General features: G+C 48.7%; 1 protein-coding gene across 1 annotated transcript in view; it reads right to left on the minus strand.

Moving 5' to 3' along the window:
• LOC120882420 (ectonucleotide pyrophosphatase/phosphodiesterase family member 7-like) overlaps positions 1-13,874 on the minus strand; it is a 29,533-nt gene extending 15,659 nt beyond the window's left edge. The window contains exon 1 of the mRNA XM_040266419.1: positions 13,610-13,874. Coding sequence (XP_040122353.1) covers positions 13,610-13,874 — 265 coding nt within the window. The remainder of the gene's footprint in view (positions 1-13,609) is intronic.
• Positions 13,875-15,977: the final 2,103 nt, after the last annotated feature.

Here is a 15,977-nt window from a genome sequence, read left to right on the forward strand (position 1 = left end):
GTAGGCAGTCAACAAATGTTTGTTGGATTTAATTGAATGAATTCCCTCCCACCCTCTGCCCCAATCGTAGATGTCTAGTACTAACTGAACAAGTAGGAAGCAGACCTTGATTTAGTCCAAACTCAATTTGGGAAAAAAAATTACTGTAGTGGGATGAAAATAAGCCTATAAAGAATAGTTAAAATCATTAAATAAACCTATAAAATAAACCTTTAGTGGAATTAAAATAAAATGCATAACTTAATATATTCAATAAGAGCATCCCCCTGCCCCCCCAGGGGGCTTCCCAGGTGGTGCTAGTGGTGAAGAACCCTCCTGCCAGTGCAGGAGACATAAGAGACGTGAGTTCAATCCCTGGGTCAGGAAAATCCCCTGGAGGAGGGCATGGCAACCCACTCCAGTATTCTTGCCTGGAGAATCCCCTGGACAGAGGAGACTGGCAGGCTACAGTTGTAAAGAGTCGGACACAACTGTAGGGATTCATCATACATGCACGCCCCCAAACATTTGCTCAATTCCTACCACAAATTTTCAGGTGCAACAGTAACTATCTGCCAATAGATTATGTGGGCATAGACACACTTTGTCATGCATTCATTTATTTAACGATATTTTAAGGACCTACTGGGCTTCCCTGGATAGCTCAGTTGGTAAAGAATCTGCCTGCAATGTAGGAGACCCCAGTTTGATTCCTGGGTAGGGGAGATCCCCTGGAGAAGGGATAGGCTACCCACTCCAGTATTCTTGGGCTTCTCTTGTGGCTCAGCTGGTAAAGAATCTGCCTGCAATGTGGGAAACCTGGGTTGGAAAGATCCCTTGGAGAAGGGAAAGGCTACCCACTCCAGTGTTCTGGCCTGGAGAATTCCAAGGACTGTATAGTCCATGAGGTTGCGTAGAGTCGTACGTGACTGAGCGACTTTCACTTTAAGGACCTACTGTGTGTCAGTCAGTAATTCCTTTGAACCAACCTACCATATTAAGCTATAAACATATCTTCATTTTCCTCCCGATTTGTGGGGTCCAGTACTTCATTAAGTTCACATTCCCTAAACCAAAGAAGAAAGGTCTTCTTAACCAGCTGATATGAAATCAATGAGGAAGAACAGCCTTTAAATGAAGTCAATCAACCACCTTAAATCAACCCATGCTCCAGTCTGGAGCAGACAAGCTCAGTCAGACCTACAGCCAAGACCCTGGTGGATAAACAACCCGCAGTGGGGCTCAAAACTACACTCAACCGAAGTCTACACACTCAGAGTGCCACATGGATGATCCACTGGACCTGTAATAAAATTGCTGGGGACAAGAACAGGTGGCTCAGTGTACCATTCAAAATTTAAAACCTCATCAACTCCTGCTGCAGTCATGAGGCTTGACCCCAGCAGGGCACCCACAATGGCAGCCCTTTTTCTGGACGGGGAAGTAAGACCCTAGCGTCCATTTTAGTAAACTGCTCTTTCTCATGTGTAAGTACAGATGAAAAAGTGCTGACTGCTTCTTTTTTGGCATTGCTTTTTAATTATGACCATCAATAAATCATTCTATCCCTGAACAGGACTTGAGAATGGCCCGAAGGCAGAGGCATGATTCCTCAGTAACTAGGCCAGCAGAGAACAGCTTTCTCACTCCCCACCTCTTCCTTTCATCCTCTGTCAGAAACGGAAACATTCTCTCTTCAAGAAGCTGGCAGCAGACAGCCGCACTTGTGTTCCATCTGGGAACCCTGTTAGCACCCACTTCTACCCTTGGCCTGCCTTACTGGCCACTGTCACAGAAATGGGATCTGTCCTCTGTTTTGCATTTTTTCTCAATTCATTTTCCCTTCTTACTGGTGGAGTGGCCTGAATGGTCCCCCCGACCCTTCCTCAAGGATACATCCATATTCTTATTCTCAGAACCTAGGTGTGCTGCCTTATTTGGGAACAGGGTTTTTGCAGATGTAATTCAGTTCAGGATTTTGAGATGAGGAGATTCAAAAAACTGAGATCATGGCATCTGGTCCCATCACTTCATGGCAAATAGATACGTAAAAAGTGGAAAGAGTGGCAGATTTTCTTTTCTTGGGCTCCAAAATCACTGTGGATGGTGAACTGCAGCCACAAAATTTAAAAGATGCATGCTCCTTGAAAGGGAAGCTATGACAAACCTAGACAGCATATTAAAAAGCAGAGATATTACTTTGTCAATAAAGGTCTGTATAGTCAAATCTATGGTTTTTCCAGTAGTCACGTACGGATGGGAGAGTTGGACCATAAAGAAGGCTGAGCACCAAAACGTTGATGCTTTCAAATTGTGGTGCTGGAGAAGACCCTTGAGAGTCCCTTGGACAGCAAAGAGCTCAAATTAGCCAATTCTAAAGGAAATCAACCCTGAATATTCATTGAAAGGACTGATGCTGAAGCTACAATACTTTGGCCACCTAATGGGAAGAGCCAACTCACTGGAAAAGACCCTGGTGCTGGGAGAGATTGGGGGCAGGAGGAGAAGGGGACAACAGAGGATGAGATGGTTGGAGGGCATCACTGATTCAATGGACTTGAATTTGAGCAAACTCTGGGAGATAGCGAAGGACCAGGGAAGACTGCGTGGAACAGTCCATGGTGTTTAAAAGAGTTGGGCAGGACTTAGCGACTGAACAACAGAAACAATCTGCATAGGCTCTAAATGCAGAAGCAAGTGTCCTTATGAGAGGCAGAAGAGAAGAAGGCGCAGATAGAAGGGAGGAAGCGATGCGACTGCAGAGGCAGAGACTGGAGTGAAGCGGCCACACACCCAGGAGTGCAGGCAGCCAGTAGGAGTGGAAGAGGCGAGGAAGCCTTCTCCTTCAGAGCCTCTGCAGAGGGCCTGGCCCGTTGGCACCCTGATTTTGGACTTCTGGCTTCCAGACTTTCTGTTGCTTTAAGCAACCCAGTTTACAGTTCTCTGTTACAGCAGCCGCAGGTAACCAATACACCTGAGTCCTCAGTCTCAAGTGGTCCCAGCTTCTTCTCTCACTCAAGGCCTTGAGCCCGAGCAGTCATGATTTTTTGCTTTGCTGCTCTGGTGTTTTGGGTTAACCCTTCGGGCTCAGATGGTAAAGCATCTGCCTGTAATGCAGGAGACCTGAGTTCAATTCCTGGGTCTGGAAGATCCCCTGGAGAAGGAAACGGCAATCCACTCCAGCACTCTTGCCTGGAAAATCCCATGGACGGATGAGCCTGATAGGCTACAGTCCATGGGGTCGCAAAGAGTCGGACACGACTGAGCAACTTCACTTCACTTCCTCTGTGTGATGCATGGATCTGTGGCACTGGGAGCATCTAGGAGCTTGTGTAGTTGCTAAGTCATGTCTGACTCTTTGCGACCCCAGGGGCTGTAGCCTGCCAGGCTCCTCTGACCATGGGATTTCCCAGGCAAGAATACTGGAGTGGGTTGCCATTTACTTCTCTGGGGAGTCTTCTTGACCCAAGGATTGAAACTGTGTCTCCTGAACTGGCAGGCGTGTTCTTTACCACTGAGCCACCTGGGAAGCGCAGACGATTCATATACATATTCAAATTTGAGAAGCTCTAGTAGGATAAACTGTATGGTGACAATCAGATCTCTTCTCTACCTGCAAGGATTCTAGTTTATTCATGTCAAATCTGTTAAATATGAAGTGGAAGCTTTGTAGCTACAAACCAAATGCTTAGGATAGAATGGCACGCCAATGTGTCATGCATGCAGTGACTTGATGTCTGAAACTTGCTTTAAAAGATTCAAGGAAGGAAATAAGGAAGGAGGAAAGAAAGGGCCTTGGGTGGGGACAGTGGAGGACAGGTGAGGCAAAATGTGGACACATTTTTGCAGCTCGGTGCTGGGTACACAGAGCTTCATTGTGAAATTCTCTCTACTTTTTCTGCAAGTTGGAAATTTCCACAATGAAAAGTTAGGAAATGCCTTGTTTTCCCAGCCATCCTTTATCTTTAGTTTTTTCCCCATGAGTCCCATTTTTATCCTCTTGTGGAAATGCCTGGTGTTGGAGGGACACCTTTTCTATCTCAGTCTGAGGTTTTCTTTGCATTGCGTCTTCATGTTTGTGGGTTTTGTTGGCTTTCAGGACGTTTTCGTCAGAGTGTTGTTTACAGGGGAGCAGGATGGGAGCTGATGACGGTTTATGGCGTCATCTGACTGGGTTTCCAGCAACATCTGCTGGGCTTGTGTTGTTACCAGCAGCAGGAATTTGATTTCCTTTCTCTTTCCCTACCTCTCCTACCTCTTTCTTTCGGTCTTTTTTGTCCACTGGCTACAGTGTCACGTATATGACCTTCAGGTCTCTGATTTACATGTGATTTGCGTATTACACTTCTAGTTCAGGGGTTCTCAATTAGGGGGTGGTTTTACCTCCTAAGGAACATCAGACACTAGGAGAGGGATGCTGCTGGAATCTAGTGAGTAGAGGCCAGGGATGCTGCTAAACTCTCTACAATGCACAGGACAGGCCACCCACCAAGACAAACAGTGATCTAGCCTCAAATATCAATAGCAGGACAATGAGAAACCCTGATCAAGTCTGAAAGATCATCCAAGTGGGGACTTTCCTGGTGATCTAGTGGTTAAGATTCTGCACTACCAATGCAAGGCTCCTAGGTTTGATCCCTGTGCAGAGAACTACATGCCTCAGCAAAGACTTGGCACACCAAAAAAAAAAAAAAAGAAATCATCCAAGTACCTTTGGCCACACTTTTTTGCTTTGTCTCATGAAGGAGAGGTGGACTCACGATTGATTGCATATCAATGAGGAATATTTACTCATTGGTTGATTTTGGGATAGAATGTGATTGCTCATTTGTGCAAGTGGTGCCTTGTACACTTCTGGGGGCACCGTGCATATAATATTAATGAAGACAACCCCCTCAAAATTGTGCAGCACAGAGTCAACAAAGCCATAAGTGGTTGCTCCAGTTTTGGGGTTGCCCTGGTGCTTCTGAAACTGAGAGACTTTTTATTCTGGCTGCCAGAGGCCCTAAGAATGCTATTGAGTGTCCTTTCAAGAAAAGAGGAAATGTGGAACTGTGAGGACCTCACTTGCTTTATTCTAGACCTTCATTCCCTGGTGGTTTAGATGGTAAAGAAACTGCCTGCAATGCAGGTGACCTGGGTTCAGTCCTTGGGTCAGGAAGATCCCCTGGAGAAGGGAATGGCTGCCCGCTCCAGTATTCTTTCCTGGAGAATTCCATGGACAGAGGAGTCTGGCGGGCTAATGTCTATGGGGTCGCAAAGAGTCACACATGACTGAGAGACTGACACTTTCACTTTTCACTTTCATCTCATTATAGAGCACCTTCTTTTGCCCCCGGGCCATATCCATCTGACTAGATCTAAAATTGTCAGATTACAGTATTGTGGCTTTCATCTGAATCGTGGTGGTGTTAGCTTCTTATTTTCAGTCAGTTCCTTGGGGGAGGAAATGCATGCTGCCATAAGACTTCCTATCCACCCACTATTTGCTTGGCGGGATTTCCTTAGTTTCAGCAGCATAACTTAATCTTGCTGGTCCTCAATCACTTTGCAATAAAAACTGAGATTGCAGAAAATGTTCATTGTCATTACCAGTGATGGAGCAGTAAGTACAGGCTTCTGGAGAGAGAGAGGGAATTGTGTGATTTAAACTAGCGAAATGAGCTGCTTGCCCCCAGAGAATGGCTTTTCATTTCAGCACGGTCTGAGGGAAACTATGACAGAGTTCAGGGACACAGAGGGACAGAGCTAGGAGGTGTGGTCACTGAATCCACGCCCAGTGGACAGACCCATGGACGGAGTTGGGATTTCTTGGGACTCGGTCTTGGGTTACCGACTGCAACCCCACATCCCCACACCACGGGGCCCAGGCTGGGTGGTACATCCCTGAGGTTCATGCCAGTCCTTCTTCTGTTGCTTCTCTGATGACAGTCCATGACTTTCCACCTGGGACCCATTAGTCCCCCATGGGTGACATGGTTTGTGTCAGGCTTGCCATTCCCCACCCTGACCTGGGTGTGGGCACATGATTAGCATCATTCCATCCCCCTGGCCACGGAGGTTGGTTCTGAGAAGCAAACCGGTGCCGGAGAGTCAATCTTGGGAATATGGGTTTGAACTGTGCTCCTCAAAAAAGATATTTTGGAGTCCTAAACCTCAGAGCTTCAGAATGTGACCTTATTTGGAAACAGTCATTGCAGAGGTGAGATCATTAGAGAGGAGGGTATGCCCCTAGTCCAAGTGACTGGTGTCCTAATGAGACAGCCACATGAAGACAGAGACGTAGGAAGAACTCCATGGGCTGGATGGAGGGCTGGAGGGGTGTAACTACAAGTCAAGGAATGCCAAAGATCATGGGAAAAACCACGAGAAGCTTGGAGGAGACAGAGGATTCCTACAGCTTTCAGAGTATCGCTCTTGTTCGTTGTTTGGTTGCGAAGTTGTGTCTGACTCTCTGCGACCCTATGGGCTGCAGCATGCCTGTCCTTCACTATCACCCAGTTTGCTCAAATTCATGTTCATTGAGTTGGTGATGCTATATCTAACCACCTCATCTGCAACCGTCCCCCTTCTGTTTTTGCCTTCAACCTTTCCCAGCATCAGGGTCATTCCCAGTGAGCTGGCTCTTTGCATCAGGTGGCCAAAATATTGGAGCTTCAGCTCAGCATCAGTCCTTCCAGTCAATATCCGGGGTTGATTTCCTTTAGGATGGACCGGCTTGATCTCCTAGCAGACCAAGGGACTCTCAAGAGTCTTCTCCAGCACCATAGTTTGAAAGCATCAATTCTTTGACTCTCAGTCTTCTTTATGGTCCAACTCTCATGTATGTACAAGACTACTGGGAAAAAACCATAGCTTTATTATTCTACTGACTCCTTGATTTCAAACTTCTGGCCTCTAGAGCCATGAAGCAATACATTTCTGTTGTTTTAAGCCACATGGTTTGGTGGTGCTTTTTTATGACAGCCCTAGGAGATTAGTATATGTACTTTCAAGTTAGCAGTCCTCCTCCTTCTTCAGAATCATCATCATCATCACTTTTGTCTAAGCAACAGAGAGGGTCTCCTATGGATGTGGAGACTGTGATATGGAGTAGTCCAGCCTCCACGGTCAGTGTGCCCTTTGGCCTTAGGGGTTAGACCGTAATTCTGGGGCTTTCTGGGGCTCCATGCTGGGGCACCATCCCCTATTACCTGTCACCTTTCCACAAAGACCGATGCTCCCCTCCGCCCCCCGCCGGTTGTCTGAGCCCCAGCCATGACCTACTCATGATAGGCAGAATTAAGATGGCCTCGGGATTGATGCCCCAGATATACACGCTTGTAGAATTCCCTTCCCTTGCTCATGGGTGGGACCTGTGCCTGGCTTCTAACCCCTGGACATGGAAAGGTTGAAGGGATTTTGCAGAGATAACTAAGGGCTCTAACCAGTTGACTCTGAGTTAATCCAGAGGTGATTATCCTTGCTGGGCCTGACCTCAGCAGGTGCGCTCTTAGCAGAGAGCCCGGAGGCAATCTTCTCCTACTGGCCTTGAAGGAGCAAGCTGCCTGGGTTCTGCAGCTGCAGGGAAGGAAAGTCTTGTAACAATTGCATAACCTTGGGAGAGAACCCCGAGCATCAGACGAGACCACCCCAGCCTTGACTGCAGTCTTGTGAGACCCTGAGCAGAGGACTAAAGTCAACCGTGCTCAGAGTCCTGACCACAAGACCTGAGAGAAAACAAATGGGTGTTGTCCAAGGCAATGGCACCCCACTCCAGCACTTTTGCCTGGAAAATCCCATGGACAGAGGAGCCTGGTGGGCTGCAGTCCATGGGGTTGCTAAGAGTCAGACATGACTGAGCGACTTCACTTTCACTTTTCACTTTCGTGCATTGGAGAAGGAAATGGCAACCCATTCCAGTGTTCTTGCCTGGAGAATCCCAGGGACAGGGTAGCCTGGTGGACTGCCGTCTATGGGGTCGCACAGAGTCGGATACTACTGAAGCGACTTAGCAGCAGCAGTCCTAAGCTGCTAAGTTTGTGTGGCTGTTATGCAGCCATAGAAAACCAATGTGGCGTTCCATTTAAAGGAATGGTTAGGTGCTATGGCCAAGACCACTGGGTGTGTGTGTGTGTGTGTTCAAGGAGGTGGGGGTTGATGAAACGAGCAGGGTGGAGCCAGGTGGAAAGAACAAAACTACCTTGGAGGAAGTAATAGCCCTTCCAATGAGAGAGGGAAGCAGCTTGATCAACATGCAGCCCTGCCCAGTGCCCAGCCCTGCGGGACTAGAGGAAGAATGTTACCCAGATCTTAGGAGCCTCCATCCTACCCAGAAGTCCCACTTGCAGGTGGTGCTGGGGGGGAATACTTGGAGGAAAAACACACACTTTGTAAGGATGCAAAGATCTTCTGACGTGGAGTGATAATGAGGTGGGATATTTTAAATTAATAGCCAGCTTTGTTTTTAAAATCCTCTCTCCTGGGGCTTGCCTGGTGGTCCAGTGGCTAAGGCTCCATGCACCCAGCTCAGGGGGCCTGAGTTCAATCCCTGGTTAGGGAACTAGGTCCCACATGCCGTGTCCAAGAGTTCGCATGCTGCCACAAAAGATCCTGCAATGCCGCAGTGAGTATCAAAGATCCCACATGCTGCAACTGAGACCCAACACAGTCAAATAAATATTAAAAACAAAAAACAAAAAACTTCTCTCCTTTAGTCTTTCCTCCATTCAAGCAATCAGGATTTCTGTTTTCGTGTCCCGAGGAAAGGATCCCATGGGAGAAAGTGGAGAAATCAGAGACTCTTTTTGGCTTTGGGGTTTCACATAAGCCTATTATGGGAGCCACGGAGGAGTTGGGGCATAGAGAAAGGTTTGAGGGGGACACACGGGAGTAAGAACAAATCTCTCCTGTCTGATTCCCCAAGAAAGGAAGCCCAGAGGCAGAAGGATCGCCAAGGAAGGGGCTCCTTGTCCTTGACTCTGGTGGAGTTCCAGCGAGAAGGAAGCGAAACCTCCCAAAAGATGTGTGGAGTTTGGGAACAGAGTGGGCGGGAGCCCAGGACTGTGCGTCAAACCCTGCAAAGAGGGCCAGACTCTGGAGACACGTTAGTGGGAAGCTGGCCGTCATCTACCGTGCTCGGCTCCACAGGGATGCTCCAACAGTATTCGTCAGTTGACAGGATGAATCCAGTCCTAACAAACTCTCCAGGAAGACTTTCTTCACCAGCATCAGGACAACTGATGAGGGATCCTAGATCTGGGATGAGGGCCCAGGCACGAGGAGGCCCTCACCAGACAAATCAGCTACATCTCACGCCTGGGCCACGGCCTCTCCCTCCTCACTCCTTGCCTGGGACCGCCTGGTCTCTAATCTCTTGGCCTCTGTCTGGGAAGCTTGGAGGAGTGGTTGCTTGCCTTTTTGGGCTCCGTGGAGCCCATGTGGGAGCAGATGCTGGTGCAGCTGAGCTGAGCAGCAGGACAGCAGCGTCATCTCCCCACCCCTCTCCTGACTTAACTGGCCCTGAGGTGTTTGTAAGAATTCCAGTTAATTAGTCGCTGGGCCCAGAGAGCCCCTTTCATCATACTTTGTGTCAGGCCTACCCCCCTGGAATCTAAAGAGGTCTTCGGGTGCTGGCAACACCAATTTTTATCCATTATTTTTTTCTATTACGGGTGATCCTTTTCCACATTGGAGTCAGACAGAGGTCGGCTTGAGCTCAGCTCACAAAGACAGATGCTGGTGCTTTTGCTGGGTCCAGGGTGGCCTCTGTGTCATTAATATGACATATTCAGGATGTCTCCCCACTGCCTGGAAGCTCTGAGTATGTGCAACATTCAAAGGTGTTTGGGATGACTCCCTCATGCGAAGAGTTGACTCATTGGAAAAGACTCTGATGCTGGGAGGGATTGGGGGCAGGAGGAGAAGGGGACGACAGAGGATGAGATGGCTGGATGACATCACTGACTCGATGGACGTGAGTCTGAGTGAACTCCGGGAGTTGGTGATGGACAGGGAGGCCTGGCGTGCTGCGATTCATGGGGTCGCAAAGAGTCGGACACGACTGAGTGACTGAACTGACTGACTGACTGACATAATTAGAAGGAAGAACACCAAACGGCTGTAGGCGTGCTAAAGGTAGGGAGAGAGGACCAGTGTCTGGGGCCATCCAGGGCTGAGCTCAAGCCCTACTTTGCCCCTCAGCAGAAGGTCTGCTGTGGGACCTCAGGAAAGATTTGTACATTCATGGACCTCGGATACCTCACCTGTTCTGACTTTTTATCACTGCTATGAGAATTGAAGGGTATGGTGACTGCGGTACTTGCTGAGCATCTTTGTAAGCCAGGTTGTGGTTAAGTCACTTAAGACACGGGTTTTCAGCTGAGGGCCGATTTGTCCGCCAGCGGGTGTTGGGCAATGTCTGAGACATTCTTGGTTGTCGGGGAGGAAGAGACAGTCCTGGCACCTAGATGATGCACACCAGGAGTCTGCCCAACATCCCACGCTGCACAGGACTGTCCCCACCACAGAGGACCGTCTGGTCCCAAATGCCAACAGTGCTGAGGCTGCAAAACCTGTTTTAAGGCAGTGACTTATTCACCCCCTCAATAAATGGCAGGTTGGTTATAAATAAGAAGGATAGAAGAACATGCTTTTTTCTATAAAGTGGTGAATTTATGTATATAGGCATTTTATAGACTTATAGTACTTTATAGGCAATACATACACATGGTCCGAGATCTAAAAGGTACACAGAATGTACAATCCAGTCTCCCTTCCACTCTGTCCCCTTCCTGGAGGAATCAGTGTTACCAATTCCTTGTTTATTTCTTTAGAGGTTCTCTGTGCATCTATAAGCAACTCTATGCATGTATACACACACACATGCACACACGTATGCATGCTACACATATTCTTTGCATCTTGCTTTTGTCACTTAATCCATCTTGGAGATAACTTCCTACCAGACACAAAAAGCTTCCTCAGTTTTTCTTAGTTAAAAAAAAATAAAGAGTATTTTTGGCTATGCTGCGTAGCCTGTGGGATACTTAGTTCCCTGACCAGGGATTGAACCTGTGCCTCTTGCAGTGGAAGTACAGAGTCCCAGCCACTGGACTGCCGGGGAAACCCCTCTCAGTTTTTCTTTTAAAGGTGACAGAGTATGCCATTCTATGCATGTCCAGTATTTTATTTAGCCACTCCCCTCTGGATGAATAGGTTGTTTCTATTTTCTTTCACTGTTGCAAACTAATGTAATGAATAACTTTGTATGTGTGTCATTTTCCACCAAGCAAATTAGTAATGTTGGATAGAGTCCTACAAATGGAATTGCCAAATAAGAAAGTTTGTGTGTTTGTAATGTATGAGATGTTGCAAATTACCCTCCACTGAAGCTGTAAGTTTTCCATTTCCTGTTGGCAGTAGTGTTGGGGTGATTTTGTAGTTTAAAAAAATTTGCTCTCACCGTGTGTATCATCTCATCAAAAGCCTTCTGGGGATCAGTAAAAGGTGAGCATGCCTTGCAATATTTTGTGCCCCTTGTATTCTCAGCGCTCAAGGACCCAGAATCTGCCCATGGGAGATCTTTAAGTGTTATGAAGTTAATGCCGCTGGGGAATAGAGAAAAGTGCTCTTTCGTTCCTGCTTCCTGGTACTAATGGTTCCCGAATGACTTGCGCCTGGAAGAATTTACATGTAGGAAAATCCCTCTCAGCAAATCTCCCTCTGAGTGGTTGCTCAGCTTTATTTTTTGAGTTTCTGATTCAAGGGTCCCTTTGAGAGTTGGGTGGAAGTCCCAGCAAAAAGGCACCAGCAGTTTGCCCATCATGTCAGAGGTTCCCAGAGCTGCCCTTGGACCCTAGCAAGTGGTTCTCTGGGTGTGTGTGTGGGTGAGGTTCACATTACCAGTGCCCCTCCCTGCCCTGCGAGAGGGCTCTGCCGGTTCCCAGTTCAGAACGAGCAGGACCAGCTCCGTGTGCCCAGGGCCACCTTGGTTCCTAGTCTGGCTTCTCCCTCCCCCTTTTCTGACCACGTGGCTGGTCGGTTACTCAGCCTCTTGGAGTTGTTGTTTTCTCACCTATGGATGAGAAAACTTGCTTTGCAGTGTTGTCCTGGAGATACCCAAGGCACAGCCTGTGGCACAGAGCCCGACATCAGGCTCACATTTGAAATGGAAGCCACTGTTAGACTAATTACTGGGGAGCCCTTCGCATCCTGACTGCCTCCTCTGCCTCTTTAGACTGGAATCTCTTTGCTTAGTGGCACCTGGCATTCTGGATCCATTACGTTCCTTCTTGTCACAGAGACCTCGTATGTGCCGTTCCCTCTGCCTGGAACACTTTTCCTGCTCTGGACTCCCGAGGTCTCTTTTTTATTTATTTATGTTTGGCTGTGGTGAGTTTTGTGCTATGCAGGCTGGTCATTGTGGTGGCTTTCCTTGCAGTGGCGCACGGGCTCTGGAGCTCACGGGCTCTGGAGCTCACGGGCTCTGAAGCACACGGGCTCTAGTAGTTGCAGCGTGTGGGCACAGGAGTTGCGGCCCCCTGACTCTAGAGCACAGGCTCAGTAGTTGTGGTGCACGGGCTTAGCTGCTCTGCGGCCTGGGGGATCTTCCTGGATCCAGGATGGAACCCATGTCTTCTGCATTGGCCGGCAGACTTTTTACCACTGAGCCACCAGGGAAGGACATGGGATCTTTGATCTTCCTTGCAGCATGGGGATCTTTAATTGCGGCATACAAGCTCTCAGTCGCAGCATGTGGGTCTAGTTCCCTGACGAGGGATGAAGCCAGGCCTTTTGCATTGGGAGCACTGAGTCTCAGCCACCAGACAACAGAAAGTACCCCAGCGTCTCCTTCACGGGCAGCTCACCTTCCTCCAGGAAGCCTTCCCTGTCTCTCTGATGTCAAGGCCCTCTGCCCTTGCTGTCTTCTCTCAGAGAGGCTGTCCTCTTCCGTCTTGGTGCCTCTCTGGCTTGTAATGACATCTATGCGTGTGTTTACTGCTCTGATGTCTGTCTCTCCCAGTGACCCGCATGCCCCAGGTGAGCTGGAGGGGCCAGCTTGGGCAAGACCCCGAGGCAGGTTGGAGGCACGTGCAGGGGGCCTTCGTGATCTGGAGGGAAGCTTGTGAGAGGAAGAGAGATGAGAGAGGCTCGGAGCGAGCAGGTCAGGGGCCAGGCCGTGGGGACCTTCTGGGTCATTGAAAGACAAGATTTAACTTCTCTTCAAAGATCATACATGTCCCTCCAGTGTACCAGCATTAAGCAGGGGAGCTACCTGATCTAACTGATTACTTTAGGCTTTAATATTTTATTATTCTCAATAAAAGTCTTTTAATGATATACTGTATACAAAATCACCGGCCATGATACGAAAGGCAGGGTGGAGGGTACGGTGGGCCTAGGGCATTGGGGAGATGCCTTTGGAGGCTGCAGCTGTGGTCCCCATCCTGTCTGCAGGCCATGGGTTCTAGAAACAACCCTGTGCATCCCCGAGCATGCTAAGCTAGCACTTCTTCCAGGGAAGTGATCCCAGGTCGCGTGGGCTGCCTCAGTCTCCCCAGAGGTGCCAGAGAAGCAGCTCTCTGTTTCAGGGAACGGCGGGCGCCAGGCTTCTGCTGGTGCAGTGGCCTGGCTCGGGGGCAGAGCTTACCCGAGATGGTGGTGAAGTGGGATGGGGAGGTCATGGTCACAAAGGGTGGCGTGACGTACTTGGCCTTGACCCCCTCCTGGGCCAGGTGGTCCATGTTGGGGGTGTCCACGTCCTGGTCGTAGTCCCAGCGGAAGCCGTCGAAGGAGATGAGCAGCAGCTTGCGGAAGCTCTTCGTCCCGGGGACGGGGTGGCCGCTGGCCCAGCCCAGCAGGACGGGCAGCAGCAGCAGCAGCAGCAGCAGCGCGAGGGCCCGGGGCCCTGTCATGTCCCAGCGCCTCCCACTCTCTCACTGCCAGGGTCACAGCCTGCTCCCGTTTTCTCCCTTGTTTTATCTGCAGTTGAGCAAAGTCCACATTGATAATTCTGCCCCAGCTCTATTGTGGATCAGAACACCCGGAGCCTAATGAGATGGCACACGTCTGACATGACGGAAGAGCTCTGGAGGCGGGTGGTGGTGGGGGTTGCACAACTGATGCGCTTAATGCCACGGCCCCGTGCGCTCTAAAATGGTGAAAACGCTCAGGTTTACGCATGTCTTACCATGATGGGAAGAGGCCAGCCACGTGAGATGGTTTGGGCTCGTACAGATTCCACTGTTGTGAACATTTGGAGAACAAATTAGGTTGGTGCTTTCCTTTACTCGATATAGGCTGTTATTATAGGGAGAACAAATTACTGTTCCTTATGAAAATAGCCACTGTGGATTGCGTGCCCATGAGGTCTGGGAACTGTATGTACATCATCTATTCTATCCCATTTAATTTTTTTTTTGAAATTCTAGAAAGGTTATTAAGTTGAACATTACCCATAAGAATTAAAAAAAAAAAATCACTGTGGTCCGATACACAAAAGATAAAGTTTACCATTTTAACCACTTGAAAGTGGACAGTCTCAGCGACATTTGGTGCATTCACAGGGCTGACCTTTAGGACATTCTCATTCACCGCTCTCTAGTTTCAGGCTGTTTTCAGCCATGCACATCAGCGGTCTCTTCTCATTCCTCCCTTCCCCCAGGCCCGAGCAACCACTAATCTGCTTTCTTTCTGTTTGCATTTACTTATTCTGGACGCTTTGTGTAAGTGGAGTCATACAGCACCTGAGCGTCTGTGTCTGGCTTCTTTTGCTGAGCACCGCGTTTTCAAGGTTCTTTCGTGGCGCGGTGGCATGCGTCAGTACTTCACTCCATTTATGGCCGAATAATATTCCATTGTGTGGATGTTCCACATTTTATACATCCGTTCACCAGCTGATGGGCATTTGGCTTGCTTCCACGTTTTGGCTGTCGTGAATAGTTCTGCTGTGAACATTTGCATATGAGCTTTTGATTGAATACTCCCCACTTTCCATTTAATTTGTACAACATATCTATGAGGCAGTTTTTACTTTGTAGCTGAATAAGCAGCTCAGAGAGGCTATAGAACCTCTCCAAGGCCACCCAGCAGAAGTGAGGCTGTGACTGTCGTTTTAATACTTGGCTACATGTTTGGTTCACACAGGGATATAAAATTCCCTAAGGGAACAAATGGCTGTGAACAGGCTTAAGCATCTATCCCTCCACCCCACATTTATTGAGCACATTCTATGTGCTATGGGCTTCCCCAGTGACCCAGTGATAAGGAATCTGCCTGCCAGTGCAGGAGGTACAGAAGACGTGGGCTCAATCCCTGGGTCAGGAGGATCCCCTGGAGGAGGAAATGGCAACCACTCCAGTATTCTTGTCTGGAAAAATCCCATGGACAGAGAAACCTGGGGGGCTACAGTTCATAGGGTCGCAAAGAGTCGGACGTGACTTAGTGACTGAGAACGCACGTGATATATGCTAGGTGCCAGATACGCACAAGCTTAGATGCAGAGTTTGCCTGTGTGGCTCAGAGTTCAGGGAACAGGCAGACAAATAAAGGTGAATCCTGCCACAGGTGCACATTGGAGGTGGGAGCACAGGGAGAGGGTCCTCACCTGGGGAAGCCAGACAGAGAAGGGTTCCCTGGAGGAGGTGGCGCTAGATTTGGGTTTCGCAGGCTGGGAGGAATTAGCCTGTTGATAACATCTCACTTCGGGAGCTCATCTGGATGTGACAACCCTCTCCTAACAGATCTGGATGTGACAACCCTCTCCTAACAGACCTGCCTGTGGCCACCTTCTTCAAGTACATGGATGACATTTACCTTTTCTGCTTTGAAGGATCTGTGAGTTGTATAAAGCTGTCACCAGTGGACTTTCCAGTGACAGGAGGTGACAGTCTGCCCAGGTTTTTGGGTGAAGTTTTCAGAAGGTTTTTGTCTTGATGTGGGTGGACTGCAAGCAGGATATCAGACCCAGATGAGGTGACCCATTTCCCTCTTCCTGAAACTGCCTGAGAATTTTGATC

The sequence above is a fragment of the Oryx dammah genome, unplaced genomic scaffold (genome assembly GCF_014754425.2).
Source record: "Oryx dammah isolate SB20612 unplaced genomic scaffold, SCBI_Odam_1.1 HiC_scaffold_2, whole genome shotgun sequence".
NCBI lineage: Eukaryota > Metazoa > Chordata > Mammalia > Artiodactyla > Bovidae > Oryx > Oryx dammah.